Source organism: Tympanuchus pallidicinctus, unplaced genomic scaffold (genome assembly GCF_026119805.1).
Source record: "Tympanuchus pallidicinctus isolate F22 unplaced genomic scaffold, pur_lepc_1.0 scaffold5, whole genome shotgun sequence".
Classification (NCBI taxonomy): Eukaryota; Metazoa; Chordata; class Aves; order Galliformes; family Phasianidae; genus Tympanuchus; species Tympanuchus pallidicinctus.
In genome coordinates this window covers 18,449,297-18,465,586 of record NW_026294769.1, presented here as the reverse complement: position 1 = coordinate 18,465,586, position 16,290 = coordinate 18,449,297, and the positions used below count along the sequence as shown (strand labels likewise).

At 41.7% G+C, this 16,290-nt stretch overlaps 1 protein-coding gene across 1 annotated transcript in view; it reads left to right on the top strand.

Annotated features, from left to right (window-relative positions):
• The window catches only part of PARD6G (par-6 family cell polarity regulator gamma), a 57,479-nt gene extending 41,682 nt beyond the window's left edge, over nt 1-15,797 (top strand). The window contains exon 3 of the mRNA XM_052704359.1: nt 13,034-15,797. Within this exon, the coding sequence (XP_052560319.1) occupies nt 13,034-13,893 (860 nt within the window). The 3' untranslated portion in view covers nt 13,894-15,797. The remainder of the gene's footprint in view (nt 1-13,033) is intronic.
• Nucleotides 15,798-16,290: the final 493 nt, after the last annotated feature.

Sequence of the window (16,290 nt, the reverse complement as noted above, 5' to 3'; positions counted from 1 at the left end):
AATTGACTGGGAATAATAGATCTGTTAGAAGCAGAGAGAGGGAAAGCAGCTTAAGGACCTCGCTCAATTAATATCCTTCTTCTCAAGTGGCTGGTGTTCTTGGTATTATTCCCAGTGCTTCTTAGCCAGCCCTTTGTCCTAACTTTGCTGTTCCCTAAGTCTGGTTCTGTGCTGCTTCCATTAGTGTCTGCTTCAGGGGTGGAGTTAATGCTCTCCATTAGCCATTCTGGAAAGTAAACTTCTAGCTCAAAACGTGAGTGAGGCATATTAGGGTTTTTCTTTGAAGTGGAGTAAGGAAAGGTTCCTTTTAGCACTTCTCATCAGACAGGCAGCAAATAAGCCAATTGCTTAGAGGTTATGAATTAAAGGGATGTGTTGAAAGTCCTCAGCTTTCTGTTCTTAGCTTTAGCTGGTGAGGAGCTGTCATCTGGTACAGCATTAAGCATCTTGCTTGACACATAAGCATTTCTCTTTTGCTATTCACTGTCTCATTTATCGATATCTCCCTCAAAACTTAGTTGGTTTGGGTTTTGACCAGCACAGAGAAGAAGTTGGGGCGTTCCTCTTGTGTGAGGTTCCTAACCCACGTGTGGCCCATACCACCATACTTTGCTCCTGTTTGTGAAGGATCCCTCAGGCCAGCTCTTCCATGCTTCCCTCCTGATGCACAGAGTTCAAGGTGGCAGCCGCCTCGCCTAGTCCCTGAGTGCGTATCTGTTGTCTGAGTCTCCCTCTGCCAGAGACCTTACTCTTCTTTAGCAGTTGGGGCGGCTTTTGAAGATGTCTTCAGGTATATTAAATTTCAGATGGCTTCTAAATTGGAGGCTTTATGACTTCTGAATTGGGGATTTGCTGTTGGCCATACTTAATTGGAAGTACCGAGACACAGACTTGTTTAAGCTGGTAAATATAGCTGCTGCCTCACCAGTTGGTGACATTATTTCCTTCTGGATATTCCCTGTTGCCTTACAAACTACTGCCAAGGTATATAGAGTGACTCACTTCTTGCAGTGCTTCCAGGATGGAAGTTCTTAAATCTGAGCTTGGAGATGACAATAGCGATGTTTTTGCCTGCTTGCTAGGTTCAGCAGTTGTCTGTGTTGAAATGAGCCCAAAGGTGACACACCCGTCCCTTGTAACACCTCGGCTAGCAGCTGCCATTTGTTGATGGAGTCATTTCTGCAGGGCTGCCTCTTGGTCAGGGCATTTCACTCAGAGGGTCCAGCAGTTTTGGGCAAGTCTTTGTTGTGCTCCTACAGAAAGCTCCCATTGTGAAGGAGCTCGGGCTGGCACCGCACAATGTGACAAGTCTCCTACGCAGAGTCCTCCCACAGCCTTCCAAGCCAGCTGTGCCGTGCTTGCACCCTGCAAGGCAGTGGTGAGAGTGCTGGGAGCTGTTGACTGACATTATTACATAGTTCGGCATCTCCTCCTCGCTTCCTGTGGGCTGTGTAGCACAAGAGCAGGACTTTTTAATTAACACAATGATCTGAAGCTAGCTAAAGAGCAAAGCTCAGCTAAAACGGCTTCCTCAGTTGTTTGGGCAAGCAGCTGATGTGAAATCTGGCATGTTTACTTTATGTTGGCCTTTGACTGATCTGACCTGAGAGGCATAAAAACAAATAGCACAGTGGTGCTTTTCTAGGAGAAATGTATGCTCCAAGCCAGACTCCCGCTTTCATGGACTGGCTTTTTGATATCCATAATGCCCGGCTGCTCTTCAGTGCCTTACTCTTTCAGTGCATTTTGGTTACTCTGAGGATCAGGATTTTCCAGATTTCTTTCTTGCCCAGACAAGCAGGTGATTCACAGCCACAGTCTTGTTCTTTTTCCCCATTTTCTTTCTTAAACTTCCAGTACTGCATCTGTATATTAAAAGATGGAGACTAAAGGATCAGGGTTATTCCTTTCACCTTAACCTATCATTTGACTTGTCGTGGCTAAGGGCCTGACTCCTGTAAAATGATACGGACAAAGCCAGATGAGTTCCCTCGTGTGTTGATCTGGATGTTAATTACATTCACCTGGAAAGAAAAACTGGACATGTGCAGATGATAAGCATGATCTGGATGGGTAAAGGTAAAGTTATCTCTTTCCTACTTCTGACGTGTGCCCCCCCCATTGCCTGTGCAGCACTCTGTACTAACATGGTGTTATCTGCTGAGCCAGGACTAGGTGTCATTAACTTTGAAACCTGTTAAACCTGTCTCCTCGTGTTCTATCTGCTTAGAATGGGAGGAAGCACTCAGATGTTTTTGGTTTGTGCAGAAGGTGCGCTGTGTCTGAGAGTCATGTACAAAATGCAATGGTTCTGCATTGCACACTTTTGCCTGTTGTTTTTCCGACATTTGTTGGGCTGAACTTTTGCCCAGCGCAAATACTGGTTCGTAATGGTGATCTCCACAGTGCAGCCACAAAAGTCTGCAGAGCTGATAGGCTTCAAATAAGCTGCTTCAAAAACGTACTAACAAATGCATGTGAAATACAACACAACTCAGTGTTGAGTGTTTGTATTTCTTCCCTGCTGCCTACCCTGGAGCAAAAATGTACAGTGATGGCATCAACCTGTGAACCACTGTTTTTGTTTTACGTAACTCTTTGTCTTTATGTAACTATTAGTCTCCACTTTCTTTGTCCTTGGAACTGTTTCTTCCCGAAGATGGGATACATCATTAAATAAAAATTGTCTTGGTCACCATTTGGCTCGTGCTGTGGGAATTCAGTATGGATTTAGTAATAACTGCCTGATCTTACTATTAAAGAGCTTGCCAATTCCTGATGCTGTCTAGCAATTTAAGAGAATGAGGCAAGAAAAGGCTTTAAAAGGAACACTGGGCTCTTGTCAAAAGAAAACAGAGGGGTTGTAGTCATTATTATTCTATTTAGGGGGTGAGGATGTGAGCTGTGTGTCTGTGGCTGTAACCCAGGAGGCTGAAGGCAGAGGAAGTTGTCAGGATAAGAGGTGAGAAGTCGTGAGCTGAAGTTAATAGGAGCAGTTCAGTGTCTCTGGGCAAGGACACAGCTCATATTGAAGCCTGTCTGAGTCAGTTTGTTGTGCTGAGGAGTAGTTGTGTTGAAAGCATTCTTGGAAGCAAGTTATGCAGTGTAGTAATGAAACTAAGAGCTAACATACTGCATCTGTTCTTTTCTGCCTTTGAACAGTACAAATCCCTCCTCCTTCCTTAGAGCTCCTGGGCTTTTCGTAACCTCTGATGTATTCTCCAGGTTTTTAGCATAACCAGTAGGATGGGAGCAGAGTCTCTTGTGAACAGCACACTTTTTATTTTATTTTTAGCCCTTCAGGATCCACCAATTAGAAGTGCTTCTTGCAATTTGACTTCTCATGCAGGATGCTTTTACTGAAAGGTGACTCTTCTGGAATTTACAGTGCTCTAAATCACTTTGCGTGCTCTGAAGAGCTGCATGTCTGGTCTGGCCACAGCACAGTTTTTTTCAGGCATGGGAAAAGCCAGCATTGCCCGTGCCTTTCATCTGAAGGAGGGCTCAGGCTGTGAATGCTGTATTCTCTTCTAGGTACATGACTGCCCCCTCCCTCCCCCCCCCAATCTAATGATATAATTTAGCAAGCAAGCTTGGCAATGACTCAGCATTGTCGCCTGTGTAACAGGAAAACTGAGGTTGTGAAGGGAATTCCCAGCGTCAGGAATAACGGGTACAATACCCAAGAGTGGCACTGGCAAACTCTGCTCTGTTTGTAGCAACAGGATAGCATTTCTAGCGCAGACTGCTGTCGGAGTCTCGGTGCCAGGCAAATCGTGAGAAACTTGCTACTGCTGGCATGGCTGCACTCCCATTCAGAAAACTGGCTTGGCTAGAAGCAGGTGGTCTGTGCTGCAGTGTGTGGTATGGCATTGCTGATGGAATGCAAGGAATAACCTGTGCTCCTTGGGAGGTGTGTCGATGCTAGCAGCTGCCAGCATTGATGTTCGTTAAGGAGTACTTGCAGGAGACCCAGGGCTTGATTTGGTAACCAGAGAACACGCTTTCTTACCTCTGAACCAGTAAATGTCAGCTTCACTTGCCGTGTTTCATGTTGCGTTCTGATATCGTGGAGCCTGATCTAATCCTTTAATTTCTGAACAATCACTTCCTGTCTGCCACTCCCTTGTTTGTATCATGTGCTCATAGGGAGAAACCCTGTTTTAAGGAAAAAAGTACAAGAGCCACTAGTTTACCACACCTAAATAATGATGGGGCGTCTCAAAGACTGCTTAAAGGAAGAAGCCAAATTTGCACTACTTATGAAACATTAGTGTATTTGTGTTGCTTTTTCTTCCTTGCTTTGGTGTTAACAAACAGTGCTTGATATTCTACAAGAAGAAAAGCTCTGCAGTTGGGATAGAGGTGGCCTGAGGGCCATCCTCCTCAAACATACTAGTTCTGCTGATGCCCACTGATGCTGGGCAATTGAACAATACTCTCTGTTCTACCTTGCTTGCAAGAGCCCTCTCTGGTGTGAATTTGCCCAAGGCTGCAGCCTTTAGTTAGTTTGTCTGCAGAGTTGGGCTTGGAGCTCTAGCCTGTCACAGAGGAAGGAGTACAGTTGTAAAAATAATACTGGAGCAGTCATTCGGTCAAGAGCTCCACACAGCTGGTCCTTCTGCTGGGATTTCCCTCATCCTTTAAGCTGACAGCTGGTGAGACTTTAAAAGTAACAAACTGATTTTGCCTTCAGCTGTAGAAGACATGCAAGCTATATATTGTGGTTGGCAACCCTGCCCACTGCAAGCTCTGGGTACCTCCTTGTGATTCCCTGCATGAGAAGGTGAGGATCTCTCATTCCTAAGGCTGGCTTGTTTCAGTACCTCCATGGCCTGGGACTGAGGGCTTGGACTCTCCTAGCAGCAGGCCGGTCAGCTTCACGAGTGGTAACCAGTAAAGGCAGCCTTTGCTTCATACCAGCAGTGCTTTGAGGTGCCCCAGAGGCAAGGCTGGGAGGGCATTGCTGTGGAGGCCCAAGCTGGGCAGGCAGGGAGCACGCAGCCTGCTGGCTGACCTGCAGGGTGTTCAGAGATCGTGACGGGCAAGTGCTGTAATAAATATCTTGGGCCACGCTTGTTTTGAAACCTTATTAATTCAGTGATAAGAGGCAGAATCTGGATTGTGTTTATGATCTGATGACTTGGAGGCAGAAACCAGCAAAGTGCTCTGTAAAGCAGTGTATATGCTTTTCTGCCTCTCCTCCAGTGCAGGGTGTATGTGCTACATCTTGTATGTGCTACATCATGTATGTGGGGCACATCTTGACAGTTAAGCTATAAAAATATGATTGTGTCCTTTTGTTTCTTTTTTTAGGAAGAGAAAAAGAGTCCTAGAAGAATTTAAACTGTGTGAAAACTTAAGTCTTCCCTAATAAAATGAGGTAGTGACATTTTAGGATCATCCAGAACAAGGAGTGTAGAAGAGAGTGCCATTTATTCCTTCGAGTCTTAAATCTTCATTAAATATGAGTTTCTCTCCACAGTTTGGGTATTGTTTTGTTTCTTATTTCCAGTTATTTTTTATGGGAATTTAGAAGTCTAAGAAGGTGCTTCCTAGCCTGCTTGTCTGAACTAGCTTGGGATGAATAAGGTGTTAGTCAGCAAAAGAATGCATGAGAAAGAGACTGTTTTCTATACTGCTGTAATTCTTCTTGATAGTACCCTTGTATTTTGCAGATCTGATGTTTGCAACAGTTGTATGACCCCATTGCTGTGGTTATGAGCCTTTTAAAAAGGGCTTGTCCTGGCAATATTATGGTTTTTTGTCTTTCTTTTAAACTAGAAAATAAATCTTAATTTTAGGTAGGCAAGAATTGTAGTGGGGCAGGAAAGGAGATGAAACCCAGTGAAATTAGTAGCTGAGCTGCAGGCACTAGGGAGGTTGGTAGGTACACTGCCTCCAAAGCTGATGTTCCCAGCTCTGGGATGTTTTTTCCTTCTAAACAGGAAAACAAGTTATATATGCTGCAAAAATGTGATTAGCAGATATCTGCATGCAGTATAATAAACAATTCTTGTCTGCTGTCAGTTTTGCCTGCAGCCATGGAAGGAGGATGACTCTGGAATGAACAGAGCACTGTGGCAGGTGGCAGAAAGCAGCAGGAGGGAGAGCCTAACAGCATGCTAAATTTGGTTTCCCTTGGGCAAGCTGCAGGCTGCATTAGCTGGGTGACAAAGGTTCTGCCTGCCCAGTGTCTCTCCTCTGCTGCCTGTTCCGCAGAGCTCAGGGGTGGTCTTCACTGCTGGTGATGCTATTCCTGAAATTAGGAAAAGGTTCTGTTTTAGGATCTGTATCTACAGGGTGGTGTTCTGACCAGGTGCAGTACTGCTGCTCCTCCAAAGCTTTTCATTGGACCTATGGATTACCTTTATTTTATGCTCCCTATCGTGGTGCCTTTCCAAGCTTCATTTGCAGTTTCTTCAGAAACTCCTGTGAGACTTTTTTTTTTTTTTCCTGTCAGATGTATAAAGATTTTGAATGAATGTGATCCTTAGGTGATTTTCTTTCATTACTTTGTGTTTTTTGAAATATCGTAGCTATGAAAAATAGAGTGATATTTTCCCAAATTTGCTCTGTGGTTCAATCTCTGTTTACCTTTATCTTCCAAACTTCAAACATGTGCAAAAGTAACTAATTTTTCTGGTACTGTGTGGGAAACAGTCATGTTTGGTTCTCGGAGGCAGTAAGAATCTTATTAAAGCAGTGGATACTGTTATTTTCTTAGATTAGTAGGAGTTGACTTTAGCTTGGCCTCTTCATTTTCGTTTGGTTGTTTTTTGCTTTGCATTGGGTGTAGACATTTTATTTTGGAAATAAAATATTTCCTTTGCCAACGTATAGAGAGCAAGCAGTCAACATCTGCTTGATCTTCTGAATGAACTGAAGAGGTCCCACATCTTTTTGCAGGTCAAAAAATGAGCTAAATGATTAAGCCACAACTGAAAACCTGCAACTTTCTGTTGCTTCAATGCTGTATCTTTTGGCGTAATGTGGTTTTTGCAAGGAAGCAAGGGGAGAGGGGTCATTGCACATGAAAATTAAATAGGAAGAGGACCCTGATAATCTTCTTCCTTTAAATGAAGATTGTCTTGGCAACATTGTCCCAGGGAGAAAAAGAAACCCAAACAAAGACCATTCTGGTAGAGATAAATGTGATATCTAAGAAGAATGTACCTCAGATATAATGACAGCGGACTTAGCAAAACAACTGAAAAGCCTCCCAAACAAGCTAGAGGCCACAACTTCACCTATAAAACAAGGAATCTGAGAGTTGCTTTTTGGCTTACTAAGAGGGGTCTGTGTGAGGGCTTACAGGAGGTGAGGATCATTTAGAGAGGTACAGGCCTGGACACTTGCTTACATTTGTTGGCATCCTCTTCCTCCTAAAGCCTCTCAGATTAAGGGCAAAAAACTTGCAGGTTGAGCAACAGCTTCTGCTCCTTTGGAGCAGCACTGCTATTCCAACATAAAGAATCTTCTGCCAAGGAGGGAAGAGGTTCAGCAAGGGAACAGTGGCCTCTGATGACAAGCAGAGAGAAGTGCAGGAGGCTGCATATTAAATTCCAGAGTGATTGTCCCCATCCTTGATGCAAGTGGCTTTGAAATATCTCCTGTGTGTATCTGCCACTGCAAAGAGAGCCTGCACCTAATGCAATTATACTTTTGCTTGCTGTAACATGCGAGACTAAGGAACAAAATAATGTTCGCTGTCGTGAATGAGAGCAGAATACTTTGAATTTGATAAATGTGTCGAGTGTAGAGATGTGCATTTGTATTCCTTTGATTTTAATCCTAATCAGATAATGAATGCTTGCTAGATGGGGAAGTATCTAAGTGGGAATTTACCTTTTTAATACTGAATCACTGTAGGAGGTTGCTTCTCACAGAACAGCAGTTTGGTAGGGGTTAGGCTAGAGTAGGGTGGTGATCTCAAACTTTATTTCTAGCTCAGTTATTTGGTGATATTTGTTTTCAAAAATGTCTCTGTTTACGAAAAGTAAACAGTTTTGAAAGTAAACATTTGTTTTAAAAACAAATTAATTGAGATTTAAGATGGTGAGAATGATATGCTCTCGTATTAATTTGTTCTTGGTGCTTCTGAAGCCCCATTGAATGTCATACCTAAGCTATAATGTTCAGGTGGTCTTCCAAAGGCTGATGAGGTTGTATCAAAAGGAACTGACACAGCAATGCGATGGAAGAGAGTAGTTAACATGTGTGTGTGTGCATGCACACCTGAGTGTGTTACTTGTCCTTCTAATGGGATAGCTTCTACAGCTGCTCTACCTGCAGTGTTTTTTGGATTGGTATTCCAGAGGTTACTGGCGGCAGACAGATGATTTTAATATTCCTGTAATGTGGAATGCTGTGTTAGCATTTAGATAACCTTATTTTTTCCCCCTTAAACGCTCCTTGATGAGTGATACTGGCACAGGGTTCCTGCCTCCCTGAGCCATAGTTCACTTCATATCTGTTTCCTCTGTAAATCCCTTTGCATGTGGTCAGCTTGCAAGTCACTAGTGAGAGCCTGCCAGCTTATATGTTGTCTGATTGCTTTCACAAATGTGGCTGACTTTGATCTTTCTGAGAAAATAGACACTGAATACAACTCACGTAAAGCACAGACGGTGTCTGTAGAGTGGATGTGGAAAGGTAGAAGGGTTAACCATGACATGTTCTCTTGAAATGGTTTTATGACTGCTGCAAATTTGAATGTTCTGTAATAGAGATCTGCTGGATTGAGGGGTTACCCTTCGCTATTAATGACTCATTGGCCTCCTTCCCAAGCTGCCTGAAGTGCTGCTCTCCCTAGTGGAAGTAATTTTGTCTTTGAAGTACTTTCCAGAGCTGTCAACTAATGTTCCACAGTTCCCAGAGGAAATAATGAGCCATGAGTGTATGTACACTGAAAAAATGGACTCTGAAATGAACTGTTCCTATAGGAGCCTGGCAGTCTGCTTCTCTGTGGAATTCAGCTTGTTTATACAATCTTATCTGGCTAAGCTTTGGTATTTCATCTGGCAGGCAGCTCCTATGAAAAGCAGCTGTCCAAGCAATGGGAGTGGTGCTCCTGGTGGCTTTTTCAGAAGGTCTATAATTTCTTCCTTCATGTAAATTAAAGAAACACAATACTCTTTTGGCTACAACCAGATGCTCTAAGCAGTTTTCTTACCCTTATAAATAGCTCTTTAAGTGTGCTGTGCTGTACTCTGTGACTTATGACGGCAACCAGGAAGAAGGTATAATGTATTTTCTAAGTCATGAGTTGATAACAAAATTGTTGGAGGAGTAAATACCTCGAAAGTGTGGGCATCTGTAATTTTTTAGATATGTTTTAAAAGAAATTGGTTTAGTAAAATATCCATACTTGAAAGCAAAAACCACCTTTATTGGTTTTACCGTTGCTGGACAAGAGGCAGTTCCACCAATTGAGGTGAGAAAACACTGGTATAAAGAAAACTTACCACAAGTGTATTTCTATATGAAGAGAGCTGTAGCATATATAATCCCTACCAGAAAGGTTCTGATGGGTAAGTAGGTAGTGACAACTATTTCAAAGAAAGGAGACAGGAAAAAAAACCTAACAAAAACAACCCACAAACATTAACAGGAAGGATACAGGCATCCAAAGTACTTAAAGTTTTTATTGCTATTTATTACCAGATAGCAGATTGTTCTGAAAAATGTAGTTTGTGGAGAACTGATGCAGTAACTTTCAGTGCCTATAGGAAAAAAAGGAAGAGGGTTTTTTGGGGTGTGCTTACGTGTAGGACAGAACTAGAGAGCTGATGGTTCCTTCTCCAGCTGTGGTAAATGTTTTGGGTTTTTTTTCTCTAGAAAAGATGAACAAGATGACTTGTTTCCTATTGAAGATAATGGGCCCAAATAAAGTTTAGATCTAAGTCTTTCAAAATTCAGTGGTTATCCATGATTATCCAGTTCACAGCCTGTCTGTGTCTGAAATTGTATTTTGTACAGGTGAATGTTCGGTGCAATCTGCCAGATTGTAAAGAATGGAGGCTGTACTCAGCACCTAAAAGTTAATTCTCCTTCTGTCATCTGTGCATCACATTTCACTCTGACCACTGTTCAAGACAGAAAAACATAACACCCTGTAAAATACGAGACATTAAGTACTGCTTAGATGTGCCACTGGATGGCACTTGTCCTGCCAGCATGCATACAGATTTATGTAGCCTTCATTCTGCAAAAGGAGGACTTGATATTGCAACAGGAGAAACATGAAATACAAGCTCTATCTGGTTTATATACTGCACACTTGTCTACCTTCGGATCAGGATTCAGGCACAGTCAGTTTTGTTAGCTAAAAGGGCATTCTTGCTTGGAATCCTGCATGGTGAAGAAATTGAAAACCTAGTAACTGACCTTCATTCAAAGCGTGTTGTTGTAAATTATGCAGTGATAGGGAGCTTTCATTTTGGTCTGACACATACCACCTGAACAGTGCATAACTGGAAAGAGGTGACAGGTCACTGTTTGACCACCCTGTAGCTGCTGAAAGGCGGTGGTATTTGGCTGACTTCTCCCAGTTCTGGTGAGGAGGGAAACTTTTCTTGAGATTGACTTTCTGCTGCCCCAGCAACAACTGATGTTAAACTTCAGTATGGATACTTGGCTTTATTCCTGCTGAAAAAGTAGAAGCTTGGAATAACATGACAACCTGTTTTGTTCTAGCAGGTCATCTTGAATACAAGCAATGCGATAATCCCTGTATTGTCAAGGAATGTATATTTTGTACTTGAATTTCTTCCAGAAAATAGTTAATTGTGTGTTACTTTTGTATGTTTTTTTCCTTAAAAGCACTCCAAATTAACTCCCTTTCTCCATCCTGCAATAGATTTTAACAGTTTCACCTTTTAAAGTTGGGTCTTCATTTTTCTCAGAAGTGATCCTATGGAGAATCAGAATCAAAAACTGATGCCTGATGCTGTCTTAAAAACAGATCCAGTCAACAGTGCACCGACTTCATTTTTTAATCTTTTCCAGCCCTGGAATACTTGAATTTAAAAAATGGTCAATAATCCAGTATAACATAACTTCTAATCTCTCCTCCTGCCTCGTGGTTCATGGTTTGGAGGAGAACGAGCATTTTTGTGGCAGACTGGGCTCTTTATTATTAGTGGTGGTGGTTATTTGGAAGTTGCCCAAAGGTCGTGAATGCTGGCAGTCATCTAGGGAGACAGATTAGTGGGCTCAGCGCAGGTGAGGAGGTCATAAAAGCAAAATAAGGACTTTTTTTTGTCATTGCCTTCATTGTTCAGCCAAAAGAAGCAACTTCAGACATGTCCCACCTGTACGCGTCAGATGGACCATTGTGCTTCTTTAGTTTACCTATGAAATTAATACTCAATTATGACAAGCTTGAATGTTGTGAGAATTAACTCTAGGTTGTTCTTGTTATTTTAAGGAGAAGAAAACTCTTGTCAGGAAATCATCTGATCTGGTAAAATGCTTGCAGGCCAGTCTTACTCATTCAGTCTTAATAATCATATACAGAGGTGCAGGGAACAGCTACCTGGGTGTTGTCAGCAGAGAGAGGGATGACTGGGGCATGTTTAATTTTACCTGCAGTGCAATGAACTGCAGTCACCAGACTGATTTTCTGAGTCTTAATGACATGCAGCTTTTGGTTTGAGTTTAGTTTTTGCGTGGTACAAGAGGCAGTTTCAAACAAAAACTTGCATGTAATGTAATTTTAACTTTACCCCAGACTTTCATTTTAAGATGGTAAAGTTTGCCTCGGTAGCATGCTTTTTCCAACCTTTGTTATCTAGAGATATTATTTTACTTTCTCAAGTGTTGTTATGCAGGATTAATTTATATGAGCAAAACCTTCACCACACTTCTGTAAACTAATTGTATTTCTGTATTTTACTGCTTGTCTTCAACAGTAAACTGAAAGTCTGTTCGTTTTTATCTGAATAGTGTTAGCATGTTTAAACCCCTGGTGAAATGCTTTTCTAGCTAGTATTGTGCTTCATGTTCAAAATATGCACAGTATTTCTAATGTGAACTGCAGTGGCACATTTTTTTTACACTAGGTAATTCATGAATATTTAGGTATTTTTTGCAAAGCACAAAATGAGTTTCTTACATGAAATAACGTGTCAGTGGGCATTTGTGTATTGTTCAGCTGGTTTAAAGTAGATCACTTTGCACATGCCCTGGAAGTGCATTGAATACATTGACAGAGACCAAAGTATTTTAACTTCTGCAGTAGATCTGACAAAGGCTGCTTTCCTCTGGATTTTTCTCAAGAGTGGGAGGGTTTGTGCAAGCCCGCATCTGTTCTGTGCTCCTCAGCATATGGACTATGCAACAGGGCAGTTTCTCTCTCCCCTCTTCTATTCTGCTTGGCACCTTACTTCCACAATTTTTCTTTTTTTTTGTTGTTGTTTTAAATTTAACACTTTAGCACTTCCTGTGGCTGTCAAATTCTTCAGAAATTAAAATATTCCAAAGAGAAGAGTGCAGCGTTGATAGGTGTGTATTAACATAAATCCCTCAGTGAAAGTGGCTAGGCTAAAAATACATATCCAGCTAACTGTCTCATACCCTGCTTTTGTGTTTGTGCTTGAGGTCTGCTATCAGTTAATGCTGTGACAGGTATTAAAATATTCTTTCATTCAGACTTTTATATTAGGAATTGTATACACATTTTTCTCCATGTGACATATATGTATAAAATTACTATCTAACTCTGAAAATAGAGTGTCGTATAAGAAGGTGTATCAGGCTTGCAGCTGCAAGTAATTCCATGCAAGAGTATGAAATCAGAAGTCTCCTTCCTCAGAATGTGGAAGATATATGGATAAGGCATTGGAAACAGCTAATTCATTCTGAATGATGTGTCAATGGACTTAAACTGAAACAAAGGTGAGGGTAAGCAGAAGAATTTGACTTCTTCTGTATTATTGGGAGTACAGCTTCAGTGAACCAGAGTAAGGAGGGAAAACTCCCTGCAGTTTGAATCATTCTGTTTGATACAGTGGTACGTTTTATCTTTCAGATGAAGTGGACTACAGTAATTTTGGGACCAACACGTTGTCAAGGAAGAAGAAGGCTCTGGTGACACTCCGCAACGACAACCTCCGCCGGCGTCCTCACATTAATATCGGCATGCCTCACGATTTTAGGCCTGTGTCTTCCATAATCGATGTGGACATTCTTCCTGAAACACACAGGAGAGTGAGGCTGTATCGACACGGGTGTGAGAAACCTCTAGGATTTTACATACGCGATGGCACCAGCGTAAGGGTTACTCCTCACGGACTGGAAAAAGTACCTGGTATCTTCATCTCTCGTATGGTTCCTGGGGGCTTAGCAGAGAGCACAGGTTTGTTGGCTGTAAATGATGAAGTCCTGGAAGTTAACGGCATTGAAGTAGCAGGAAAGACTCTCGACCAAGTCACAGACATGATGATTGCTAACAGCCATAACCTTATTATCACGGTCAAGCCAGCGAACCAGAGGAACAATATTATTCGGAGCAGTAGGATGTCTGGTAGCTCTGGGCAGTCTACAGACAGCACCGCTAGTCACCACAGCTTGCCTACATCTCACGTACTGCAGAACTTCCACCCTGATGAAATGGAGAGTGACGAAGAGGCTGACATCGTCATCGAGGGCAGTCTGGAGCCGCAGCACATTCCCAAACTGCACAGCCTTACTTCCAGTAGCCTCTCTAGAATCAATGGCAGCAGCCTTAGCCACAGACTTCAAAGGGACCTGGTGCTCAACAACAACTCTGGCCGAGAAAGCAACGGCAGCATCCACAAATTACTCAGTTCCTTAAAAACTGATCCCAGACACAGTCTGGTTATTCCCCGAGGAGGAATTGAGGAGGATGGCACAGTTATTACGCTTTAGTAGCAATTGCTGCAACTCTTTTCAGTCTTAAGTGCCAATGGGGACAATTGACTCTTAGAACTTGTTATGCACAAAACAGAGCTGATATTCTCATAGACCTCACAGGTGCAGAATATTTTTGCTGTCTAGGAAACATGGCATTTGGAGTTAGAGAGAAGACTGCCATGCACTGCAAAATTGATCAGGAGAATGCCAGAGTGTAAAAGCTGGTTTATATCTCAGTCCTAAAGTAAGAGGGCAGATTAGTTGTAGTTTGTATAAATTAAAGCAGTTTTACAAGCTACCACTGGCAGTGCTACATGCTTGGGTTTGAATGCATGGGTGGATGTATTTATACACGCATGTATATGAGTTAGGTTTTAATAGTAATAACAGATGTCTATTTGAAGTGGAATCTGTTTTTCCTCTGATACGAGTTTTAAAAGAGTTCTTCTCAATAGCATTACATACAGACCTTCTGCTAATTTGTTTATACCACATTTGCAGTGTTATGTCTAAACCAGACAAGCTCTGTAAAAGTAGTTTTCTGCCCTAGTGGTAACAATGGTAGGGAGATGCTGCAAATGCATTTCCTAAATGAAAAAATGTATGTATTTTTTAAAGTGTAGGGAGAGGAGGTTAGAGGGTGATGTTATTGCTTTGGGATCAGCACCACCTGCTGGTCAGAGGCAGATCTGCCTGCAACACAGATCTATACTATATGGGAAAACAAAATCATGACATGAGGGCTTAAAACTGTTCATTATGTGTCAAATGTATTATTTTTGATATTTATTAGATAATACCTCTTTTTCAAATTTTCTCACCATCTCTTTTTCAGTATCAAGTTCATGTGAATTCTAGGGATACATTACACGCAAGAAGGTGAAAAGAAATGGAAGAGTGCTAGGACTGTTTCCTTCCCCACCAAGATAGGTTCTCGCTGTATACAGCCTAAATCCTGGAGGTCCTTTCTTACCAAAATTTGGCCAATTGCTATACCAAGGAGGGATGCTGACTGTCTTTCAAACCTAACTTAGGATAGTTCTATTGTTTTTGAACTCTTCTAGTAATCATAAAGCTTTATGTCTACAACAATATGCTGGATGTTGGCGGTGGCCAGACATCCCTACTGGATGCTAGTTAAGGGGTAACCAGTGACTGCTGAGTGGATAACTGCTCACATCTGAAATGCCATGAATTTGTTAAAATGATCAAATCTAAAGTATTTTGTTACATCTCAATCAGTGTAAGGAGCAAAATATAAATGTTTTACAATGTATTTTTCTACTTTTAGCTTGTCTTTTTCTTTTTGTTTTTAACTTTGTAGTACATTAAAGGTTTTTTTTTATATGGTGAAATAGACATTTCTTAAATATTGTATGAATATGTAAATTCAGAAGTCTTGGTTTGAAAAAAAAAAATTACATTCCATTTTGGAATATGTAATGACTGGACAAAGGATATGTGGACTAATTGATTATTGCTAATTTAGAATGCCTGTGGAACAACCAGTCTTCTGCTCATTGTTAAGTATGTTTGGGACATTGAACTTAGTATGTTTCTTTTAGGTTTGCTTTAAAAGTTTATTTTAAGACTCTTTAATTAAACCTTTTCTAGGTGTCACAGCAGTTATAGAGCTATACTTATTTTTCCCAGCACAGTAAGAATAGCACATTGATCCTATGTCTTAAATACGTGTTTGTACTTTACCAAAGGTTTTCATTAAAAAAAAAAAGTGATTATATTGGTGCAGTAAAAAACTGAATAGCTGGATACGCTTCAGTCAGTCACACCATCTTATCAGGAGGGTTTTGTTACACCTTCTTTAAATAAGTTGTTTTGCCTGGCTGAGGGTTACTCATTTTGCCTTATTTAACTGATGAAATTGTGACCTGTCTGCAATAAAATGTGCACTAAGCTTACTTCTGTGCTATATCCTTTCCCTTATCCTGAAGGGCAGGAGTACAGTACTTCTGTAGGAGTATCACACTTCCTTGGTGAAACAAGGTATGTTTTTTGGGTATGTTTTTGACAACTTCAGGGTTGCCTCTTGCTGCAACCGTGCAGTGAAAACCGAAAGAACCAATGTTTCTTCCCACATCTTCCCTTCCTGCTTTATGAATGGTACTGTTGCATTGATCCCCGTGGGGGCTCTGCTCTTTGTAGCAAGGCTTTCTTTGAGACTCCAGTCTTCCTTCAGGCCTTCACCTGGTTCTGTCTCCTCAGGAAAAGCTTAAGGCACCTTTCTCATGGTGAGGTGCGGCAGCTCTGCTGGGAGGAGGCTGGGTGTCTCACCAGCTCATGCACTGTTAGAAAATACCCAAATCTGGTTCTGCATGCGGAGGGGGAGACAGTGCTGAGGTGAGAAATGCAGCTTAGTGGAGAGGAGTGGCGGGGCGTCACAGGGGCAGAGCA